Here is a 21874-nt window from a genome sequence, read left to right as displayed (position 1 = left end):
TTATCCGGGTCCGGGTCGCTGGGGCAGCATCCCAACTAGGGAGCTCCAGACTGTCCTCTCCCCGGCCACCTCCACCAGCTCCTCTGGCAGGACCCCAAGGCGTTCCCGGACCAGAATGGAGATGTAACCTCTCCAACGTGTCCTGGGTCGACCCGGGGGCCTCCTGCCGGCAGGACATGCCCGAAAACACCTCCCCGGGGAGGCGTCCAGGAGGCATCCTGACCAGATGCCCAAACCACCTCAACTGGCTCCTTTCGATCCGGAGGAGCAGCGGTTCTACTCAGAGTCCCTCCCGAATGTCCGAGCTCCTCACCCTATCTCTAAGGCTGAGTCCGGCCACCCTACGGAGAAAACTTATTTCGGCCGCTTGTATCCGCGATCTCGTTCTTTTGGTCATTATCCAAAGCTCATGACCATAGGTGAGGATTGGGACGTAGATCGACCGGTGAATCGAGAGCCTGGCTTTCTGGCTCAGCTCCCTCTTCACCACGACAGATCGGCTCAGCGTCCGCATCACTGCAGATGCTGAACCAATCTGCCTGTCGATCTCCTGATCCCTCCTACCCTCACTCGTGAACAAGACCCCAAGATACTTAAACTCCTCCACTTGAGGTAGGACCTCTCCCTCAACCCGGAGTTGGCAAGCCACCCTTTTCCGGTTGAGAACCATGGTCTCAGATTTGGAGGTGCTGATCCTCATCCCAGCCGCTTCACACTCGGCCACGAACCTACCCAGCAAGAGCTGAAGGTCAGAGCTGGATGAAGCTAGGAGGACCACATCATCCGCAAAAAGCAGAGACGAGATTCTCCTGCCACCAAACTCGACACACTCCACACCACGGCTGCACCTAGAAATTCTGTCCATAAAGGTAATGAACAGAACCGGTGACAAAGGGCAGCCCTGGCGGCATCCAACCCTCACTGGGAACAGGTCCAACTTACTACTGGCAATGCGGGCCAAACTCACGCTCCTCTGGTAAAGGGACTGAATGGCCCTTAACAGAAAGCCACCCACCCCATACTCCTGGAGCGTCCCCCACAGGGTGCCCCTGGGGACACGGTCATAAGCCTTCTCCAAATCCACAAAACACATGTGGATTGGTTGGGCAAACTCCCATGCCCCCTCCATCACCCTTGCAAGGGTATAGAGCTGGTCCACAGTTCCATGGCCAGGACAAAAACCACATTGCTCCTCCTCAATCTGAGATTCAACTATCGATCGGACCCTCCTCTCCAGTACCTTGGCGTATACCTTTCCAGGGAGGCTGAGTGTGATCCCCCTATAGTTGGAACACACCCTCAGGTCACCCTTCTTAAAGATGGGGACCACCACCCCGGTCTGCCACTCCACAGGAACTGCCCCTGATGACCACGCAATGTTGCAGAGACGTGTCAACCATGGCAGCCCTACAACATCCATAGCCTTGAGATACCCAGGATGAACCTCATCCGCCCCTGGGGCTCCGCCGCTGTGTAGTTGTTTGACTACCTCAGCAACTTCTGCCCCCGAGATTGGACAGTCCATCCCCAGGTCCCCCAGCTCTGGTTCCTCCTCAGAATGCGCGTAGGTGGGATTTGAGGAGCTCCTCAAAGTATTCCTTCCACCGCCCGACTATAGGCCCAGTTGACGTCAGCAGCTCCCCATCCCCACTGTAAACAGTGTGAGCGAGTTGCTGCCTTCCTCTCCTGAGGCGCCGGGCAGTTTGCCAGAACCTCTTTGGAGCCGATCGATAGTCTTTCTCCATGGCCTCACCAAACTCCTCCCACGCCCGAGATTTTGCCTCGGCAACTGCCACTGCTGCACCCCGCTTGGCTATCCGGTACCTTCTGCTGCCTCCAGAGACCCACAGACCAGCCACGCCCTGTAGGCCTCCTTCTTCAGCCTGACAGCTCCCCGAACCTCTGGTGTCAACCAGCGGGTACGGGGGTTGCCACCATGACTGGCACCGGCTACCTTGCGACCACAGCTAGCAACAGCCGCCTCAACAATCGCAGAGTGGAACAAGGCCCACTCAGAGTCAATGTCCCCCACTGCTCTCGGGACGTGGACAAAGCTCTGCCGGAGGTGGGAGTTGAAGACCGTCTTAACAGGTTCTTCTGCCAGGCGTTCCCAGCAGACTCTCACTATGCGTTTGGGTCTGCCAGGTCTACGCGGCATCTTCCCCTGCCATCTGATCCAACTCAACACCAGGTGGTGATCAGTTGACAGCTCTGCTCCTCTCTTCACTCGGGTGTCCAAAACATACGGCCGCAGGTCAGATGATACGACTACAAAGTCTATCATTGACCTGCAACCTAGGCTGCCCTGGTACCAAGTGTACCGATGGGCATCCTTATGTTCAAACATGGTGTTCGTCATGGCCAAACTGCGGCTTGCACAGAAGTCCAATAATGAAACACCACTCGAGTTCAGATCAGGCGGGCCGTTCCTCCCAATCACACCCCTCCAGGTCAAGCTGTCATTGCCCACGTGAGCATTGAAGTCCCCCAGCAGGACAATGGAGTCCCCTGATGGAGCACTATCTAGCACTCGTCCCAGGGACTCCAAAAAGGGTGGGTACTCTGAACTGATATTTGGCCCATAAGCACAGACAACAGTCAGGACCCGTTCCCTGACCAGAAGGCACAGGGAAGCTACCCTCTCTTCCCCCGGGGTAAACCCCAACACACAGGCAGAGAGTCTCGGGGCTAACAAAAAGCCAACCCCAGCCCTCCGCCTCTCACCCGGAGCAACTCCAGCAAAGGAGAGTGTCCAACCCCTCTCAAGGACTTGGGTTCCAGAGCCAATGACGTTCCATGTCCCAAAAAACAGTTTTCTTGTCCGGGGATAGGACCGCCAAGGCTCCCGCCTTGGTTTGCCCCTCGATCCACATTGCACCGGATCCTTCATGTTCCTCCTGCGGGTGGTGGGTCCACAGTTGGATGAGCCCATGTATCTGGTTCGGGCTGGGCCCGGCCGGGCCTCATGGGCGAAAGCCCGGCCACCAAGCGCTTGCTCACGGGCCCCAACCCCAGGTCTGGCTCCAGGGTGGGACCCCGGTAACCCTCCGGGCCGGGTACTCCGACTCTTTGAATTTACATCCATGAAAGATCCTGTGAACCGTTCTTTGTCTCACCCTTCACCTAAGACCAATTTGTCATGGGAGACCCTACCAGGGGCACAAAGTGCCCCAGACAACATAGCTCCTAGGATCATTAGGGCACTCAAACTCCTCCACCACGACAAGGTGATGGTTCAAGGTGCTTTACAAATATAGGCCATTTATCCATTGTTCTTAAATTCTAAAAATCCTCATAAGAATGTTTTGTTTTCCCTCTTTGTGTTTGTTCTGGATTTCAGAAACAGCTGATTGGGAATAAACCATCATAATTTACCACCTTTGGCTGCGCAGTGATGCAGTGGTTAGAGCTGCTGCCTTGCAGCAAGAAGGTCCTGGCTCTCTGTCCAGGGTGTACCTCGCGCCTGATTGCCCATTGACCGCTGGATATAGGCACCAGCCCCCCAGCAGGTGATTAACAGGCTTCTGCATAGCCTGATGAGCAGCTTCCCAAGGGAATCAACCATTGAATCAAGTGTGTAGGAGCAGAGAAACAACTAAAACATTCTAGATGGCGGTCCTGGAGGACCATATCTCTCATAGGTCCAAGGTTTGACAATTTTGCTTCATTGAAAAATAAAAGCAGAACCCTAAACCAAGTTATAATGAATGCAATAGATGTGTGGCCCTCCAGTAGACCACCACATAGGGACACTGACTCTGATTGGTGCAGTTGGCGTGTGTCTCATCGCTGTAGTCCCCACAGTCGTTGTCTCCATCACACGTCCAGTAATCTGGGATGCAGCGGCCACTGTTACACTTGAACTGAGCGCTGGAGCAGGAGTGGCTGCAGCCCGTCTCGTCACTGTTGTCCCCACAGTCGTTATCTGCAAAACAAATGCAGCAGCGCAACTCTCACTATCCCCACATCACTTCTGAGAATGAAGCAAATATTTATAGAAATGTGCAGAAACATGGTGATCTTTTTTTCCCAAAAGAAACACATAGTTTAAGACGTGACTTGTATGAAAGATGAGAGCATAAATGATGACAGAAACTGCATAGATCAGAACATGCACCATGAGGAAATGTACCCAGCTGATACATTGAACTTTGCAGCAGAGCATCTTTGGCATTTTTGTACAAAGTCATCTCAGAAAGGCAGCCAAACATCAGTGCTTTTAACTTTATTGTTTGAAAGTCACAGGAAAAATAATCTATTCTGATAAAAATCACAGAGAAAAATACATTTTAATATTGCACACAAGTTTGATTGTTTCGTTGATCAAATTTGTGCGAAAAGGCAGCAGTTTAGACCTCCATGGAGGTCCAAAAGACCTCAGCTCTGGAGGTCAGTCTGTTAGAAAAGCAGCGCTGACTATCTCTGAGTCCCTCTGGTGAGTCCTAAAGCTTTAGCTGTAGTGGTGCATGTTGATCTATGCACTAACCGGTCGGCTTTGGACAATTCAACTCATCAGAGTCGTCCTCACAATCCTTTTCTGAAAGACAGAACCAACGGAAGACAGCACAGTGGGCAAAGAGCACAACACTGAACCACAAATGCATAAACATAAAAATGCACAAGATGACAACAAAAACAAACATACAAATAAAAGCTTGTTTGTCCATCATGCACGGTAAAGAGACATAAAACATGGACAGGATGGAGACGCGGACAACAGACTAACCGTTATCACAGCGCCAGTTAATGTTGATGCAGCGCCCGTTGTTGCAGGTGAACTGTGTGAGGGGGAAACAGGTGGGGTAGGCTGCAAACACAGGAGGGGTTTAGTCGTACTGCTGAATATGCATGTTAGAGGAACCTCGACAGACATTTACATGAACCAACCGCAGGAGGCAGGTTCATCCGATCGATCGCCACAGTCGTCGTCCAGGTCGCACGTCCAGGGAATGGGGATGCAGCGCCCGCTAGTGCAGGAGTACTGATTGGGCGGGCAGGTGCGAGCTGAAAACATAACACGATGGAATGGTGTTCCACCAGGTTTGTGTGTGTGTGTGTGTGTGTGTGTGGGGGGGGGGGGGGGGGGGTGAGGGGGGGGTGTTTACGTACCTGAGCAGGTGGTGTTAGATTCATCCTCACCATCCCCACAGTCGTTGTCCCCGTCGCACAGCCAGCGCAGAGGGATGCAGCGGTGGTTCTTACACTTGAATCTGTCTGTGGGGCAGGTGTGCTGGTCTGCAGAGAAGAAAGGATGCATTTAACCTCCTAGGGCCCTGTGTGCACATATGTGGACATTGTCTCCTTGCACTACGAGATTACATTCTCTTCCACTTAGACCCTTTTGTTATCATTTAAAAACACTTGACCTTGACTCAAAATGTGAATTTTTTTTGTTTTCCCTCATTTTTTAAGGAAAATTGCCAACATGTTTATTTAATTTTTTCCCCATTTTATTTTAATTTGAGTAATTTTGTTTCCATTAATGAGAGTCAGCTAATCTGTAATAGCCAGATGTGTTTTTTTCTTTTAAATCACACCAAGTACAAGTTTGGGTCTCAGGAGGTTAAAGGTCATCGGGACAAATAGGAACAGAAGATGAGGAGTGATGGTGGAGAGATGTGAGGGAGTTTTGTCGAGTCTAGACCCAAAAGCTTCAGATCTACAGACAGACACAACCACACAGCTACACACTGCGTGCCCTGATGTACTTCGAGCAGATCTCAGATCAGATTCAGGTGTGTTGGTCTCAACGGAAGGGCTTGGGTTTGGTGTCTGAACACGTCCAGGAACTCACGGCAAAGCTCGGGAGCTTCATCGCTGTTGTCCAGACAGTCGTTGTCTCCGTCGCACTTCCAGCGCTCCTGGATGCAGCGGCTGTTCTTACAAGCAAAGTCTCCCTGCTGGCACTGAGGAGGGGGTACGTAAGACGGGTTGGCTGTGAAGGAGAAGATGAGGAGAACTGTGTCAACAGGAGCAGGGTGTCATTTGGAAATCTTTCAAAGGGAAGAAATTAAGGGTTTTAAAGAAGAGCTCAGTTATATGAATGTGTAAGTCGTCCCAACCCAGATCCTTCCTGTCGTTTACCTTTGCAGCTGGTGTTGTCAGTCGGGTCTAGTATCTGGTCCTCTGCACAGGCGCACTGGCTACCTGCTGGTGTGGCCAGACACAGACTGCTGCAGCCACCGTTGGAAAGGCGACACGCATTAGACCCTGGAGGTGAAAGACACGCACGTGTGAGGAGTTGCCCTTCTAACTCTTGGATTACACATAGACCGTCTACGGGACGTCTTGCCCAGAACCTTGCTGCTGCTGCGCGTCATACATCCGGATTTCAAAGATGGGCGGCCGCTCGTTGCGCAGCAGGGTGGCGGTGGCGGTGGTGGTGTCCAGCTTGTAAATGCTGCCGCTGCGGTACTCGTTCCAGAACAAGAAGTGTTTATAGTGGCACAAGCCGAAGGCGTGGTTCAGCTCCTGACCCTCGTACACCGTCTGGTGATGTCAGAGGAAGCAGCCAGATGGCACAATATATATTTTACAAGAGGAAGCTATACAGGGTTGTTTTTCCCCCTGAGGCACAAAATATCACAAACAAACAGTTCGTTACAGAGCCTTCACATATTCGGGCCAAAATCCACCAATTCTACTATAGTTTACGGCCATTTTTACAGAACAAGTGTCAAAGCAGGAGAAGGCTCAGACTAATAAAGCAGATGGTAGAAAATCACTAGGTGGTATAGTGAGGGTGTGTGTTAAAACCGAGATGTTAAATCTAGCATTAAACTCAAGTATCCATTATTCCAAATCTTCAGGAATTTTAGAATCACACCCAGTCTTCATTCTTGCAGCTTCCCAAACCCTCTCTGAGGTTTGGTGGGACTGAGCTGGAGGAGCTGAACCAATCCTATGAGCGAGGGGGCTGACCTTGCGGCCGGAGCTGTTGAGGTACACCATCTCGATTCGGTCGTAGTAAGCATCCACCCAGTAGAGGATGCCTTGAGGAATGTCCAGACTGAGGCCGTTTGGCCAGAGGACAGTCTTGCTGGTCAGGAAGACATTTCTGTTGGAGCCGTCCATCCAAGCCCGCTCGATTTTCCCTCTCTTGCTCTCCTTAGGGTCCTCCTCCCAATCCGTCCAGTACATCCACCTGAAGAAGCAACAGGGCCTTTGTCATGACGGGTGGGGGGTATTGAAAGAAACAGACTTTTTTCAGGCTTTTAAAAGAATCTGTTAGCATTAATGAAAGGTTTGACCTTTTTATGTTTCTGCCCCAAAGCCCCCAACCCTCCTCAGAGCAGCCGGGCCAGAGGCAGACCATTGTTTATCACACAGTCATTTAAGGATTGTCAATCAAACCACTGACCTGTGTAACGCCCGTGAACACGGGCAGATTTCAATTATACAGATCTAGAAACACTCCTCCTCATGGGAATATAGCTGATACCGCCATTAACATTTCATTTTATGGTCTCCTTCTCGTCCAAACCTCCTCCGTCTCTTTACTTCTCTCTCTGAGCGTGATTGATTACAAGCATTAGCAGAAGCGAGCGCCTTTCTCCAGGGAAGTGTGTGGACACACATCATGCTGTCACAAGCAAACCAAAGTGTGTGTGTTTGTGTGTGTGTGTGTGTTCAGATGTTCCTCACAGGAGAGCCAGGGAGGTCTTTTCAATAAGACACATCCATCCACAGCTAGATGAAGCTGTAATAGACACATAAGGTTGCGCGTGTGGAGGAAATGTTGCCTTAACAAGAACAAAATGTGGCAAAAATGTTTAGATTGGAAAATGATGAAGGGAAATTTGAGACATAAAAAAAACAAAAAAAGTAAGAAAAACATGCAGAAAAAGCAATAAAACAGAGAAGGTTTGGCAGATTGGAGCGTGACACACCATGAATTATTTTCACGGGTCGAACCGATGATGAGATAAAATGACTGCAGCTGCGGATTGATTTTTTTCTTTTCAGCAGAACAAAACACCAAACTCCATCCCGCCCACCTCATCTCTCTGTCCAGCCTTACCCATGAAGAGGATCCACCACGATTGCGCGAGGATGAGTCATCTTGCCTTCGATGAGGGTTTTGCGGGTCTGCGAGGCCTTTTCCAGCCGAGCCACGCTGATGGTTTTCTTTGGTCCGTCGTCGGTCCAGTACAAGTTGTTGGCCATCCAGTCCACAGCGATGCCCTCGACTGTGTGAATCCCTGAGAGAACCCCACCCACCCACAGATTATACATGCCTTTAGACAAGTCTTTGCTGTCAGATTAAAGCATCCTCCTTGTTTCATGTACTCTGCGACTGTTTACAAGTTAAAATGTTTTGTTTCATAAGCACAGTTTCTCTCTCTGACACTCCGCCGCTGCTTTACCTTCCTTCAGAATGGTGTCCCTCTCTGTTCCATCAATCTTCTGTCGCCCAATGAAATGGCTGGTGGCGTCGGCGAAATAAATGAACTCGCTCTCGGAGTGAAAATCAAGAGCTCTGGGGTTCATTAGATTCTCGATGGGGATCATGTACTCGTCCGGTACTTTGGCGTTCATGTCCATGCCCCTGATGACACCCGGGCGACCTTTTCCGTAAACCAGGAAGAGCTCGTGCTCGGGTTCTGCAGCGAGAGAACAACACTTAGTTTTCTCAGGCACATCTTCACTTGATCCTGGATCTAATGATTAGGTGCTGACTCATTAGCTGAAGCCTCTCTTCCCCTCAAATATGCATGGATCATATAAATGCAACCTCGACAAAAAGGGAGACGTTTTAATTGAGACAATGAGGGAGGGAGTTAAACTATCTCTGACGTTCTCAGCAGGAAGATCGATACGGTGTTGTTAAAGGAACATAAAAGAGGAAAAACATGTTTCAGAACGAGCTGAATCAGGATGAAAGTTTTCAGATCCCAGGGTTATGGAGACCCTCGGTTCAAAGCTCTTCTCCACTTTAAAACCCACGAGAGATGTGCTCACATCTTTACTCTTCTTGGTCTCGGGTCAAGAAGGTTGCTGCTCCCAACTTTAAACACGTGACCACCGGTTCTGGCTTGTGGCTGAATTAACGTGGAGGTGTCCGTGTCCAAGCCGGCATGGCATTCAAACATGTGACTCCTTTGTCAGCACCAGCTCACATCCTCCACACGCATCTATCTGAGCTGACATTTGCATTACAAATGTTTTTAACTAGAACAGAATACTTGATGGACCGATTCGTGGATCGGGTCATTTTCAGTCTCGCTGGTTCGGCGAGTCAGGGATCGGGGGTTTTATGAGCGATCCACACGCAGTCGGAGGCAGGCTTTGTCTGAGACGAGCCTGGAATGTGCGAGGAGGCAAAGGAGTGGAAGTGGGAATTGTTGGCAAAGGAGAAGAACGTGAAGATCGGAGTAGGGAGAAGACTGGAAGCAAACACATAGACGTGAAACACGAGTCAGGAGCTCTGGTCTTGGCAAGACGATGACTGAGAGTTGGAGTGGTGAGTGAGGCAGCTATCTGACTGGTTGGTGGTGGTAATTGTTCAATAATGGAGCAGGAAGCTGATCACGTCCAGGTGGAGCGTGTTTAGTGTGATGAGAACCTGACACCAATACGTTAAGCCAATATTTTCCTTGTTTTTATAAATCGGCACTGGCCGTTGGACCTCTTTAGTAGAGCCGATTTAAAGCCAGGCACATCTGGGGGCAGCCCGGTGCTGCTGAATAATAAACTTTAAACATTTATGTACTCCTGAAAAACACCTGCTTGATAAATGTTCTAAAACATACATTTCTCCATTTAAAAGAAGCCTTGGTAAGTTGAAGTAGTTTTATGGATTTCTGTCGTCTTCTGCGCTCAGAAGCAGCTGCTTGACTCGCCGAGTCCGCCATTTTCCACTGTGCCGAGCGGACTGTCTGGCAGCCTGCAACGGTGCCCTCTATTGGCTGGTAGATGTAAACATAAACCCGGCGTTGTGCCCGGCAAAACAAATGTTTCATTATCTTTTAATTAAAATTTTACTTTTAAAGCAAATACTGTACCTTCAGTCTGCACACCTCTAAACGCTCTGTGGAGATATAACTTTTAAAAAAAATGTAGCTTTTTATTAAATTGTTCCATATTCAGCCTCTAAGTGATCTGTAGGAAGTATAAACGAGATTTTGTGGCTCTAGCAGCAGCAGGGGTTGGCTCTAAGCTAACAAACAGCCATGTAGAGAGTAAAGAAATAAAGACTTATATGTTAGCTACAGAAGCTAATTACTCTCACAGCTTACCACAATAGCAGACAGATTCCTTCTTATCTCTTTATAGTTTATTCAAATTGTGTTTTTAAGGTCTGTATTAATCCTTGACTCTAGACAATTACTAAATAACACAAAAGTTGTCCTACTCACTTTTGCAGGACTTGCCATCACTGCCCAGGCTAAATCCGGAGCGACAGCGGCATGTCCGGGTTTTGTGTCCGTTACCTAGGAGACAGATGTCCGAGCAGCCTCCAGGCTTCCCAAACTGGTCCTCCTCACACGCGTGGCTACGCACTGGAAACCAAGAAGAAGGAAAATCAACCCTCCACAGCAGCAAGGCGATTATCTCCCACTTCAGATGAAAACACGTGAGTGCATGTTCACCTGGAGGCTGTCGTCTCTGGTGATAAACGTGCAGCGCTCCTCCTTTGTCCACCCTGGTGACGACCTGGTAGTCTGTGCTGTTGAAGCGGTTGACCCGGATCACGCTGGTTTTAGGCTGCATGTTGGCGTTGTCTGAGTTGGTGGCGTACAGGTAGTTTTCAAACACAGTCAGCCCATACAGATGCTCGATCTGAAAGAGATATAAAGGTGTGTCGCCACGCATCTGGATGGGGTTTCCTTCTCTACAGCAGTTTGTGTTTTGTATTGATTACTTGCACACGTTTGCTCTCTGAAACTTTTATACGTTTCATCATCTTTCCTTTGTGGATTAAATCCTGCAAAAGCTATCAACTGAAAATGAATAAAAGTCTTAAAACTTCATGTTCTTCACTTTCACTGATGATGTAGCATAAAAGACAAGTACTGTTGACATGGTTACCTAAACCACATGCACAAAGTAAAGCAGTGGTGAACGTGTCTATTAGAAGCGGGTGAGCTGTCCTGACACACAATCTGAAGAACAGGAACTGTCGTTTTCTGCAGCTTTGTTGCAAATTCATACCTTTTTGTGACGGGAGAGAGAGAAGAGCTTTCACAGGTCTGATAGGACCGAATTATTGAATAAAAGGAAGAGAGGCTCAAAGTCTCTGGAAGGTTTTGGCAGCAGATCAGTGTGAAACTCAACAGATGAACCAGTTTGTTGGTCTGGTTTAGAAACTGGACGCCGTTTATCATCATGGATGTGATCAGCAGTTCTTAGATCTAACAAACTAAAGCTAAATGTACATTTGACACAATTAAAGTATGCTGAATTTAACATTTAAGAGCTGAAACAAGCCTTAAGAAACACACGTGTACAGGTGAACAGCTATGGATTTTTGAGTCAGGAAATGAGAGCTGTGAATGGAATAAAAGCATAAACACACACACACACACACACACACACAAATGATGTGTATCCTTTGACTCAGTGAGTGAAAGAAAGCCGTTTCTTCCCTACAGATCTCGGTAAACGCCATGGTAACAGGTTTCAGAGCCACGGCGCATCACTGGTGCAGCTACATTAACAGCCTCCGCATTACACACCATTTATCAGCTTATTTAATGAAAAGGCAAATGTCCACCGTTCTCTCACCGCCCATAACTCCAGGAGCACACAGGGGTAACATCAGATGTATTACAGGTACACGAGGAGCTCTAAAGGGGCATCATCTACAGCACACAAAGGTGTTTCTCACCAGCAGGCCTTGGATGATGGTGTGCCGGTTCTTGCCCTCATAGTCCACCACCTCGATGTAGTCCAGATAAGCGTCGGCCCAGTACACCAGTCTGCTGACCAGGTCCAGCGTGATGCCGTGTGGGAAAACGATCTTGCTGTCGACTAGTTTGGTCCGGTTCTGGCCGTTCATGTCGCAGCGCTCCACCTTTGGGATCTGACCATAATCGGTGAAGAAGACCTTCCTGCAGGGACATGAACAAGGGCCTGAGTAAAGATGGATGAGTAGAAGAACTAAACCTGCAAACGTTCACACGTCTTCACGCCTACTTTCACTATAAACAGGCAACATTGAAGCTTTTTATTCATGAAACAGAAACCGTCTCAGAATTCTTAAATATATTTGAGTTGTGAGGATTACTCAGGGGTCATTTAAAAAATCCACAATAGCCTGGCAGACTTTGCCGCACAAAAAGGACAAATCTGAAAAAAATAGCAATATTGAGAATGAAAATGTTGATCCATCTGGTTTCAGCAGCTTGTTTCAACCCCAGTGGACATTTTTGAAAAGGCATCAAAGCAACATCTAGACTGCTGAGAAATCTGGGCTAAAAGTCAAAGCTTCATAGACACTAGTTCAAGTCACTATTCCCGTTAGCTAAGTCTCCTGAAAACCCAGCAGATTGCATCGAGTCACTGACTTGTTGTGTCAGAGATTTACAGCAATAAATACTTAGAAAGCATGTAGCGACAGTGGAGAGGAAAACTCTCCTTTAACAGGAAGACACCTCCAGCAGATCCTGGCTCAGTAGGAGCAGCCTTCTGAGAGTAACATCTGCGTTTAGTCCCAATATGCAAGAACTTTGAAAGAACGTCTAAAAGTGGGGCTAAAACTTTGGATCTTTGTTTCTTTAAAGGTGCGGAACACTGAAAAACAATTTTTAACTAATATTTCTGATTATAATTGGACAATCTGAGTTTTTCGTGCAGGTTGAACTTGAAAATAGTCTCCTACACCAATCTCCTGCATTAGCTTCTGATAGAAAATAGACAGTGAAACTCTAGGATTAGAAAAACCTGGCAGATCTACGTCACAATGCCACTAAACATTCATGGACTCACCCATCTTGACTCATGATGGGGATGCGTCCAGGAAACAGCTGAAAAAATCTCAGCTACTAGAAGCTAACCACTAGCATTAGCAAGTCTACCACACAGCAGAACTCCTTCAGGTTTGAGTTATTTGTGGAGATAAAACATCAGTGTTGCAGAGCAAACAGAGTCAGTGGTAGAGCAACCAGCTTGCGCATGCAAAGCTTTGTTTCACGTCTCATCGTTCCTCTAAAACACGCTTAACGGAAATTTTGGACTGACATACAGGGTTAAGGCTAGGATGGGGGAGAAGGGAAGGTTAAATAGCAAGAGGGTAAAGGTCACAATTCGGTGAAATCTCCATTTTACCACGAGCATCGGATTTCGACGCTCTGGCACAGCGCGTCGCCTCCCGACGTGCAGGGGCTCCCTACGCTTCGGTAACAAACGTTTGGTCACACCTCATCATTTTCCCACGCTTAGGGTGTGAGAATGCGTTGATGCTACACATGATATAACTGGCCCAGCCATAAATGTCCCAGGAGCCACCAGTCGACCATCAGAGTAGATCCACCAGCAAAACACTCAAAACCTCTAATTTAGTATTCTTTATTTTCTGAAAGTTACTTTCATTCTAAGGAAACATTTCCCCACTGTCCTGGTGAATAACTGTAACTTAATTTTAGCCCGAGTCATCCTCACAGTCCCAGAAAACGTGTTGCTAAACAACAAACGTTATGTAACCTAGAAACTCGATAACCGAGCTTCTTGCTGCAAACTAAATATCATAAAAACCCTTTAATTCAGAAACAAATAAACAACCACTAACGAGACGGAGATCTGGGTTTGATTTGAAGTGGATTTCTGTTGGTCTTGATTTAGTGAGAACACATAAAACATGTTGTGTTTGTGTTATTGTTATTTTCCTTCCCTCTAATTTCTCTAAACATCAGAAAAATAAAAGCAGCGGATCTCTCTTGACAAGGAAACATCGGGCTGAAAAATGGGATGAAAGCCCTCCTACACACACACACACACACACACACACACACACACACACACACACGTACTCATCCAGCTTAGTAAATATGTGCAGATATACACAAACGTGCAGGAATGCAGCTGGAGTTATAAACAGAGCAGCTGAAATGCAAACACACTTGCAACATAAAACAACACATTCAGACTACTATAGTGCAAAAACAAACATCTGTGCTCAATTACTCCAAACTTCCAGGCACCCAGTTGGCCTCCAGTTAGCTTCCTTCCCCTTTTTTTCCATTAAAGTTGTCCTTGACAGACAGCAGAAGTCTTGTCACCTCTGCGGGACTGAGTCTACGTAATAAAAAGCTTCCCTGCCTGCGAAAATGGGCTTGAAGGCATCATTTGTGCCTGTTTGCACGGTGCGTTTAAGGGTCTGACTAACCCCATGGTGGGGTCCAGAGCGATGCCTTTAGGGTTGTACAGCTCCTGGTCCAGCAGCGTGACACACGTCTGCCCGTTCCTGTCACACACGAAGATCCTGTCGTCCACATCGTCCACGAAGTAGAAGTTTCCTGTGAGCCAGTCGATGGCCATCTGCTCCACATCTGGAAGGGAACAAAAAGAGTCAAGAGGATGAAAGAAGACAGGCAGGATGAGGCAATGCCTTGAGTGTACTTAGAGAGATGTTACTGTGCATGCGAGTAACAGATTTCACTTTAAAACAAATAAATGCAGCAATGCACCCTGGGATACGTCACTTTTCTTGTGCATATTCACAAAAGCTGTCCGGTGTTTTGGGTATCTGTCTTTTAAAAACGTTTTATGACCTGCACCCATTCCACATCTGCACAACACTAAAACTTTATGGGACAGTAAAAGCGTAACAAAGTCCTGCATAAAATAACGGTGTCTGTCAAAGTGGAAGGATGTGAGAGAAGAGGCTACAAGGAGAGCCTGTCTCTGTGGTTGGTTCCTTTACTAAAACACACAAGTGGTTCAAATAAATTAAAAACAATCAGAGGAATAAAAAGAAAAAGACTAGAGACGTGGTTGAGCATGTGTAGTCCTAAAATATCAAAAAATTATACTTTTACTCTCAAATAAATCTGCCCTTCATGAGTTTAAAGGTGTGAAACGCATTTGATCAGTACATTTGCAGTGGTTTCTAGTAGGAAGGGATGCCTTGAGATGGGCTTAACACACGGGAGGCGACTAAGCAATAATCGAGGCTCTCCCTCTTGTTAAGTGATATGCAAAAAACGTGCGTGTGAATTTGTCGTGCACAGGAGACCCAGTGACGCAGTCCCAGAAAGCTGAAAATTTCATCTTTTCATCGCTGTTGCTCGGGACAAGGACAAATCAGTAGAGGGTTCATTGGTGCGTCTCAGTACATCTCATAGTCACTGTTTCTCTTTTTGTTTGTAAAATGGGATGAACCCATTCGTGTATTTTTCTTTATTTACATAATAAAGTCAGAAGTAAGACTTCACTTAACTCTAGCGAAACCTTGTGAGACTTCATATTTTCCGCCATTTCAGCTCTGAACTGCTTTAATAACTAAACATTCCCTCCAATCTGGCAGCCGATCGAAACAACGCAAGACTTGCTATTTGCTCGGGAACCGAGCACGTTGCTGGATTTCGCCTCCCGTATGTCAGGTTTTCACAGCAACAGCGAAAAGTTTCGTTTGTCACCCTTCGTGTGTTGAGCCCATAAGTCGTACTTGGGGGGGTGGGGGGTGCTCTGGTGCACAAGTTCCACGAACTGGAAGTGAGTTGCATCACAGCTGAGTCTTATTTCCTGATATTTGGACATCTCTCCTCTGAATGGCTAAGAGCAACGCAACTCTACCACTGATGTTTTATCTCTGCAACTAGCACAAGCCTGGAGGAGTTCTGCTGTGTGGTGGAGTTGCTAATGCTATTGGTTAGCTTCTACTATCCGTTATGTTCTGCTGTTTCCTGGATGCTAAAACAACAGCCTTCCCCGTTGTGAGTGAAGATGGGTGAGACAATGAATGATAAGTGACAGTGTGACATAGATCTGTCAGGCTTTTCTAATCCTAGAGTTTCACCGTCTGTTTCTATCAGAAGCTAATGCAGGAGATAGTTGTAGGAGACTATTTTCATGTTCAGCCTGCATGAAAAACTCAGAGTGATGATTATGGTAAATGGTAAATGGCCTGTATTTGATATAGCGCCTTCTAGAGTCCTGGAACCCCCCAAGGCGCTTTACAACACAATCAGTCATTCACCCATTCACACACACATTCACACACTGGTGGGGATGAGCTACAATGTAGTCACAGCTGCCCTGGGGCGCACTGACAGAGGCGAGGCTGCCGAGCACTGGCGCCACCGGTCCCTCCGACCACAACCAGCAGGCAACGTGGGTTAAGTGTCTTGCCCAAGGACACAACGACAGCGACAGACTGAGCGGGTCTCGAACCTGCGACCTTCCGGTTGCGAGGCGAGCACTTAACTCCTGTGCCACCGTCGCCCCAATTCAGAAAGAATTCACATCTTTACAAACCTGCTCAAGTATGTTTCTGCATGTTTTTGACTGACATCAGGCACCAGGCGTGTTGACAACCTGACTAATGCAAGCCACTGGGGAGCATTTCTGCAATAGTTTAGTAACTGAAAACAGCAAAACAAATCAAATCGATTACAGATTTTAAAAAAATGCTGAGATAACTAAAATATTGCCTTTTTCATTGGTCTGATTTATGTCTGAGGAGCAAAAATGGGAATTTCGTTAATTCCACAAAATACATTTTATTGCTTTAACCTCCAACTGCTGAGAAAAATAAAAAGCTGGTTGGAAAATGTTGTACGAGTCCTTTGAAAAACTGACAGGGAGAAACCGGTGGGAAAACTTTTAAGAAAACATTTTACTGATCTTTATCCTTTTGTTGTCACCATTAAGCAAAGAGATGAATGCAAACCTGGGGAAAAACATAAATGGGAGTCTGTCTGTGGAGAATCTCGTATTCTTTGTGCATTTTTATTACATTTAATGACAGAATAAGGGGATTAAATAAAATTACTTCTGCATAGAATGTGACCTTGAGAGAAAATCCAAGAAGAACGTGGAGAGGAGGGCTTCCCAAACCACAGGATTTGTATTTTCACAGCTGCTGCGAGCTCAGCTTTCCACCGCGCGCTTCCCAAACTCACACAAACGCCCCATGTGCAGGGTTACTGTAGCACCGTCAGTTTTCTAGCAGACCGCACGGCTAATGGTCAAACGAGGGCTTTGTTTTCCAGATTTCTGATTTACTGGAGACCAGAGAGTCTGTTTCTCTAACCAGGAAAGAAAGGCGTCGGTGCAGAAAATGATGGAGCACATTTCTCTTCATGAGCGTCTGAATAAAAGTGCTCAAGAGTTAGGAACCAATAAAACGGAGCTGGAGGAGCCCTCTGTGGTCAGAAAACCGACACATTTTTCTGAGGGGCCTGACAAGCTGAAGTGGGAGGGAAGTGGAACGTTTTCAAATATCTCTGGTCTGAGCGAAAGGGCAACCAAAGGAGAGCTAACAAATGAATGCAACACCGGGGAGAGAAAGGAAAAGAGTGGCGATAAGAGAAGATGGCTAGAGAGGGAGAATTTAAAATTCCTTCCAGCAGCCTTTCTGAGGTTTGAAGGAATCTGAGATCAGATTCCCAAAGGTCTTCCCTGATTTTAACACAGATTTCTCTCGTTAATCGACTCCATGTGCTCAAAAACACTCATTCACCGATTAAGCCATGAAAAAAATACTAAGAAATTAGGAAAATAAGAGGTGGAATCCACACTCCACCCAAACTTCTTTCCTTTTTCTTTCATTCCTCCTGAACAAAAACGACCTGTAAACTTTCCTCCTTTCTCTCCTCCCATTCTTCTCCCTCTCCTCTCATGTGCATCATCCCTCCCCTCTGTCTGTTCCCCAAAGGTGGGAAAACAGTCTGGATTCATTAACAGCAGCTCCGTCTGGCTGAAAATACACTATAAAAACATCACAGCATAATTTAGAAAACAGAACCAGCTGCTTTTCTTTTCTTTTTCTAAACTGAAAACAGACAATTTTCTACAAATTTTGTTGTTCATTTGGCCAAGGGAAGCAGAGGCTAAAATGTGATCTCACACACCTTCACCGGCCCTTTAGACGGAGCTCTTACTGCTGCAGATCCTCTAAAATGTCCTCGCTAGCTCCAGAGCCTTCTTTTGCACATCCCAGGAGGAGGATTCTCACCTCTGAGTGCTTCTGGGACTGAAACTCAACCACAAAGACTCAAAAATATGGAAAAGTGGGGAAGAGAGGGAAGCTTAAAGCTGACCGAAGGGTTAAAGGGAAGAAGATTTACAGAAATGTGCTGACTGGCTCTGCTTTTAACATCACATAACCTCTTAAGGAGATTTGAAGCCAGAGTCTGTCCTGAGCAGCGGCTGTGCACGGGGGAGAAGGAGCGACAGCGTTCTCACTAGAAGTAGGGAAGGGAGGCTTAGCCACAGCTCTGGGATCAGCCCTCATGAGCACATCACTGAGCATCCTGGGTTTCCACAGAGCGTTCACTTCCAGAATTTTTATTATTTAGACTGCGTAGCAATAAACTTTGTTTCCAAGAGGAGGTGTAAAACAGAAATACATCAAAATGTTTTACTACATCAATCTAAATCAATACGTATTTTTTTCCTCCCACAGAGCGGTAATCCTCCACCTGGGAGTTACGACCCCCTCCCAAGGATGAGGGGCAACAAATGAAACAACGGAGGTCACAAGACAGCCGAGAAGGCTGAAAAATTCTTAAAAAGTAAAATAAAGTGGAGTGTGATTCAAAACCAAGGACCTTAATGAGACAATGTGTAGTTTTTACCGTTAATCTCTGGAATATCCATCAAAACGTTGTGAACGTGAATTAAATGACGCCCAGTTGTTGAAAAATATTAGTGGCTTCGTAACATATAATCAGTGTTGGGCATCTTACATTCAAAAAGTAATTAGTTATAGTTACAAATTACTTTTTCCCAAAAGTAAGAGAGTTAGTAACTAAGTTTCCGCATTCTAAAAGTACTTATTCGCCTAGCAAAGTAACTGTAACGTTACTTTTATGTTCTATAATGCAGTTGCGTTCTATAAGATCTATTAGGTCAAAGATTGTTTTGACTAAATGGTTCTGACTATCTAGAATGAACAGTTCAGTTATCTGAATCTACTCTAATCAGCTCATTGATCCAAAACACCCACGAAGGGTTCCTGACCCTTTAGATCACATGTGTCAGACACAAGGCCCGCGGGCCACATCTGGCCTGCGGAGAATTTTTCTGTGGCCCGCGAGAAAAATATCAAAAATATATTAAAACTGACCCGGTGGCCGATTTTACAGCAAAGACTACAACTCCCATGATGCTTTGCGGCGTTAGCGCGGAGCCGAAGCGCCCCCTCCTTTGTGTGTTTTCCAGCGTCTGCTGCCAGTGTCTGCAGCTCCGCTGTCTCGGACAAACTAAACCCTCCTCTCACTCAGCGCCGAGTTTACTCAGCTATTTGCCGACGTTGAAGCCCAGAAACGAAGATTTTAACTGCTCAGTAATGTGTTCACGACTGAAAGAGAAAGTTTTCCAACTAACTTCCAGACAGAGCTGATATAACTCCAGCGAGCAGCGACACGGTCAAATCAGCATGACTCTGTGGCTGCTGTAGTTTTTATTTTTCCTCTGGTGAGCATCACAGTAAATCAGTGGAACAAACTGAGCTATATTTAGGTTTTATGCTCTTTTTCTGCTCCAAAACATGAAAGTTAACAGGTGAGATGTTGCATTTTCATTCAAGATAAAATGATATTTTTATTTTGTTGTTGGCCCGTGATAAAAGATTGAACCTACAGTAAACAGGAAGTGGAAAGGCTGCAGATGAATAGAATAGAAAATCCCTTTATTGTTCTTCAGTGGGGAAAGCTAGATGTCACAGGAGCGATGACACTTATTACAGGAGAAAAAAATGAGAATAAAAAATAAGAAAAATGAATAAACAACAAGAAAACAGAAATCCTGAATAGATTTTAAAAATGCTGAATAAACCACAAGTAATGAATACCACCGAGGCATTTTATTTAAAATTGACTTGCTCGTGTGTAATTTGGTTATTCCACATTCAGTGTTAATGCAAAAATAAGTTTGTTTCCAAATTAAAAGGTTCAAAATTGCATATATGTTATATATATGAAAATGTGCAAATTTGCCGTCACTTTTTCAAAAAATATTAAGTTTGGCCCTCGACTCCGTCCCAGATTTTCATTTCGGCCCCGTGTGAATTTGAGTTTGACACCCCTGCTTTAGATGGTCTCTCAGTCTAAGATGGATTATGGAAATAAACAATCTTTTGCATCATACTCTGATTTTTCCCGTTTTACGCGTAAAAATCAATTCGGTATCACAACACAAAACATTGAGATATTTCAGTGTATCAATTTCTTCTTACATCCCTAGTACTTTGAAACTTTTGTTTGATTTTTGTGGTACTTTGAGATGTTTTTGGAAACACAAAGTGTTGAATGAATTATCATAATCATGAAAGGCAGGTGTGCCATTGCTGCAATAATAATAATAATTAAAGCTGCAAGCAGCGTCGTTCGGCCCTCGCAGCGAAGCTGCTCGCCCTCCGTCCTTACCCCCTCCGCTCCATCCCCAATGCTCTCAAAACCCAGCACCCCACCGCTCCTTCCTGACCGGCAGCCCGGGACACCAGGGCGCGTCAGCAGAACAGAAACGTCCACCAGAACAGAATTCGCCATGGCATCAAAGCCCCTCCCTTTCTGAAAAGCTAGCAGATCTGAATGGTCATTACAACATCATGAAGACGGTGCATGACCTTAGTGTCATGTTGACTAAATTAGAGGGGACAAATATGGGCATTTCACCATAAAACAGTAAACTTCCTGTAGTCAGGGGCGGGGCTTAGGTGATGCCAGCTGTCCACATTGTCATTGTCTTCAGATATGGTCAGTGATCACACAGACAAAGTTTGAAATTGATCTGACCATGCACATTAGAGTTATTAAGTCAAGTAACGTAATGGTGACTGGTTAAAGTTTGAGGCTTAGCCACGCCCACACCTTTATACTTATTTAAAATCCGACGGTTGAATTTTTTCCTCTATGTCTTAAGAGTATATAGCAGTAGTTTAAAGGTGATTGGTGGAAAGGTCGACGAGACATCATTCTCCTAATAACGTGTGCGAAAACCACTAAATCGCGTACTTGGACCAAAATGGCCGACCTCCTGTGCGACATTGCGGTTAGGCTCCAAGAGACTTTTTTGTAGGTCCTGAGACACTACATTAGTGTACCAAATTTCGTGATCCTCAGTCAAAGCATGGCTTGGGGCTGACAGTTTTAATGGTCCTAGGGGGCGCTATTTCAGAAAATAGGCCACGCCCACAAACTTCAGCTGTCCAACTCTATTAGGGGTCAGAGTAGGATCACTCATCAGAAATTGTGTGGCGATGTCACAATGATTGAAGAAATGAGAGACAACGTATTTCCATGGCGTGATGGCGAATTTCGCCATGCTCCCAAAGCCCCGCCTTTATTCGAAACCTGCCAGTACTATAGACCAAGTGACCTCAACTTGTCTGCTGCTATTAGCCAGTGATTGCTGGTGATTGGTTAAAAGGAGGCCAATAGGGAGCTGTGAAAAAACAGTGGAGTGGCGACAGGTCAAAGTTTGAGGCTTAGCCACGCCCACAACTTTAGACTTATTTAAAATCCGACGGTTGAATTTTTCCCCCTTTGTCTTAAGAGTATATAGCAGAAGTTTGAAGGCGATTGATGAAAAGGGCGATGGTGCAACACTCTCCAAACAACGTGTGCGAAAACCACTAAATGGAGTACTTGGACCAAAATGGCCGACTTCCTGTGTGACTTCGCACTTGGCTCCAAGAGACTTTTTTGTAGGTCCTGAGACACCACATTAGTGTACCAAATTTCGTACTCCTCAGTCAAAGCATGGCTTG

General features: G+C 46.3%; 1 protein-coding gene across 2 annotated transcripts in view; it reads right to left on the bottom strand.

Moving 5' to 3' along the window:
- The window catches only part of LOC107385633 (low-density lipoprotein receptor-related protein 1), a 117246-nt gene that overhangs the window by 44312 nt on the left and 51060 nt on the right, over positions 1-21874 (bottom strand). For both annotated transcript variants that reach the window (XM_015959636.3, XM_015959637.3), the window contains exons 7-20: positions 14327-14489; positions 11831-12053; positions 10593-10782; positions 10359-10502; positions 8367-8603; positions 8021-8201; positions 6922-7144; positions 6300-6489; positions 6085-6210; positions 5795-5935; positions 5110-5235; positions 4888-5004; positions 4727-4807; positions 3758-3925 (exon numbers count right to left, since the gene is read on the bottom strand). In XM_015959636.3, coding sequence (XP_015815122.3) covers positions 3758-3925; positions 4727-4807; positions 4888-5004; positions 5110-5235; positions 5795-5935; positions 6085-6210; positions 6300-6489; positions 6922-7144; positions 8021-8201; positions 8367-8603; positions 10359-10502; positions 10593-10782; positions 11831-12053; positions 14327-14489 — 2310 coding nt within the window. The remainder of the gene's footprint in view (positions 1-3757; positions 3926-4726; positions 4808-4887; positions 5005-5109; positions 5236-5794; positions 5936-6084; positions 6211-6299; positions 6490-6921; positions 7145-8020; positions 8202-8366; positions 8604-10358; positions 10503-10592; positions 10783-11830; positions 12054-14326; positions 14490-21874) is intronic.

This window comes from Nothobranchius furzeri, chromosome 3 (assembly GCF_043380555.1).
Source record: "Nothobranchius furzeri strain GRZ-AD chromosome 3, NfurGRZ-RIMD1, whole genome shotgun sequence".
Lineage (NCBI taxonomy): Eukaryota > Metazoa > Chordata > Actinopteri > Cyprinodontiformes > Nothobranchiidae > Nothobranchius > Nothobranchius furzeri.
This window is presented reverse-complemented; position numbering and strand designations above follow the sequence as displayed.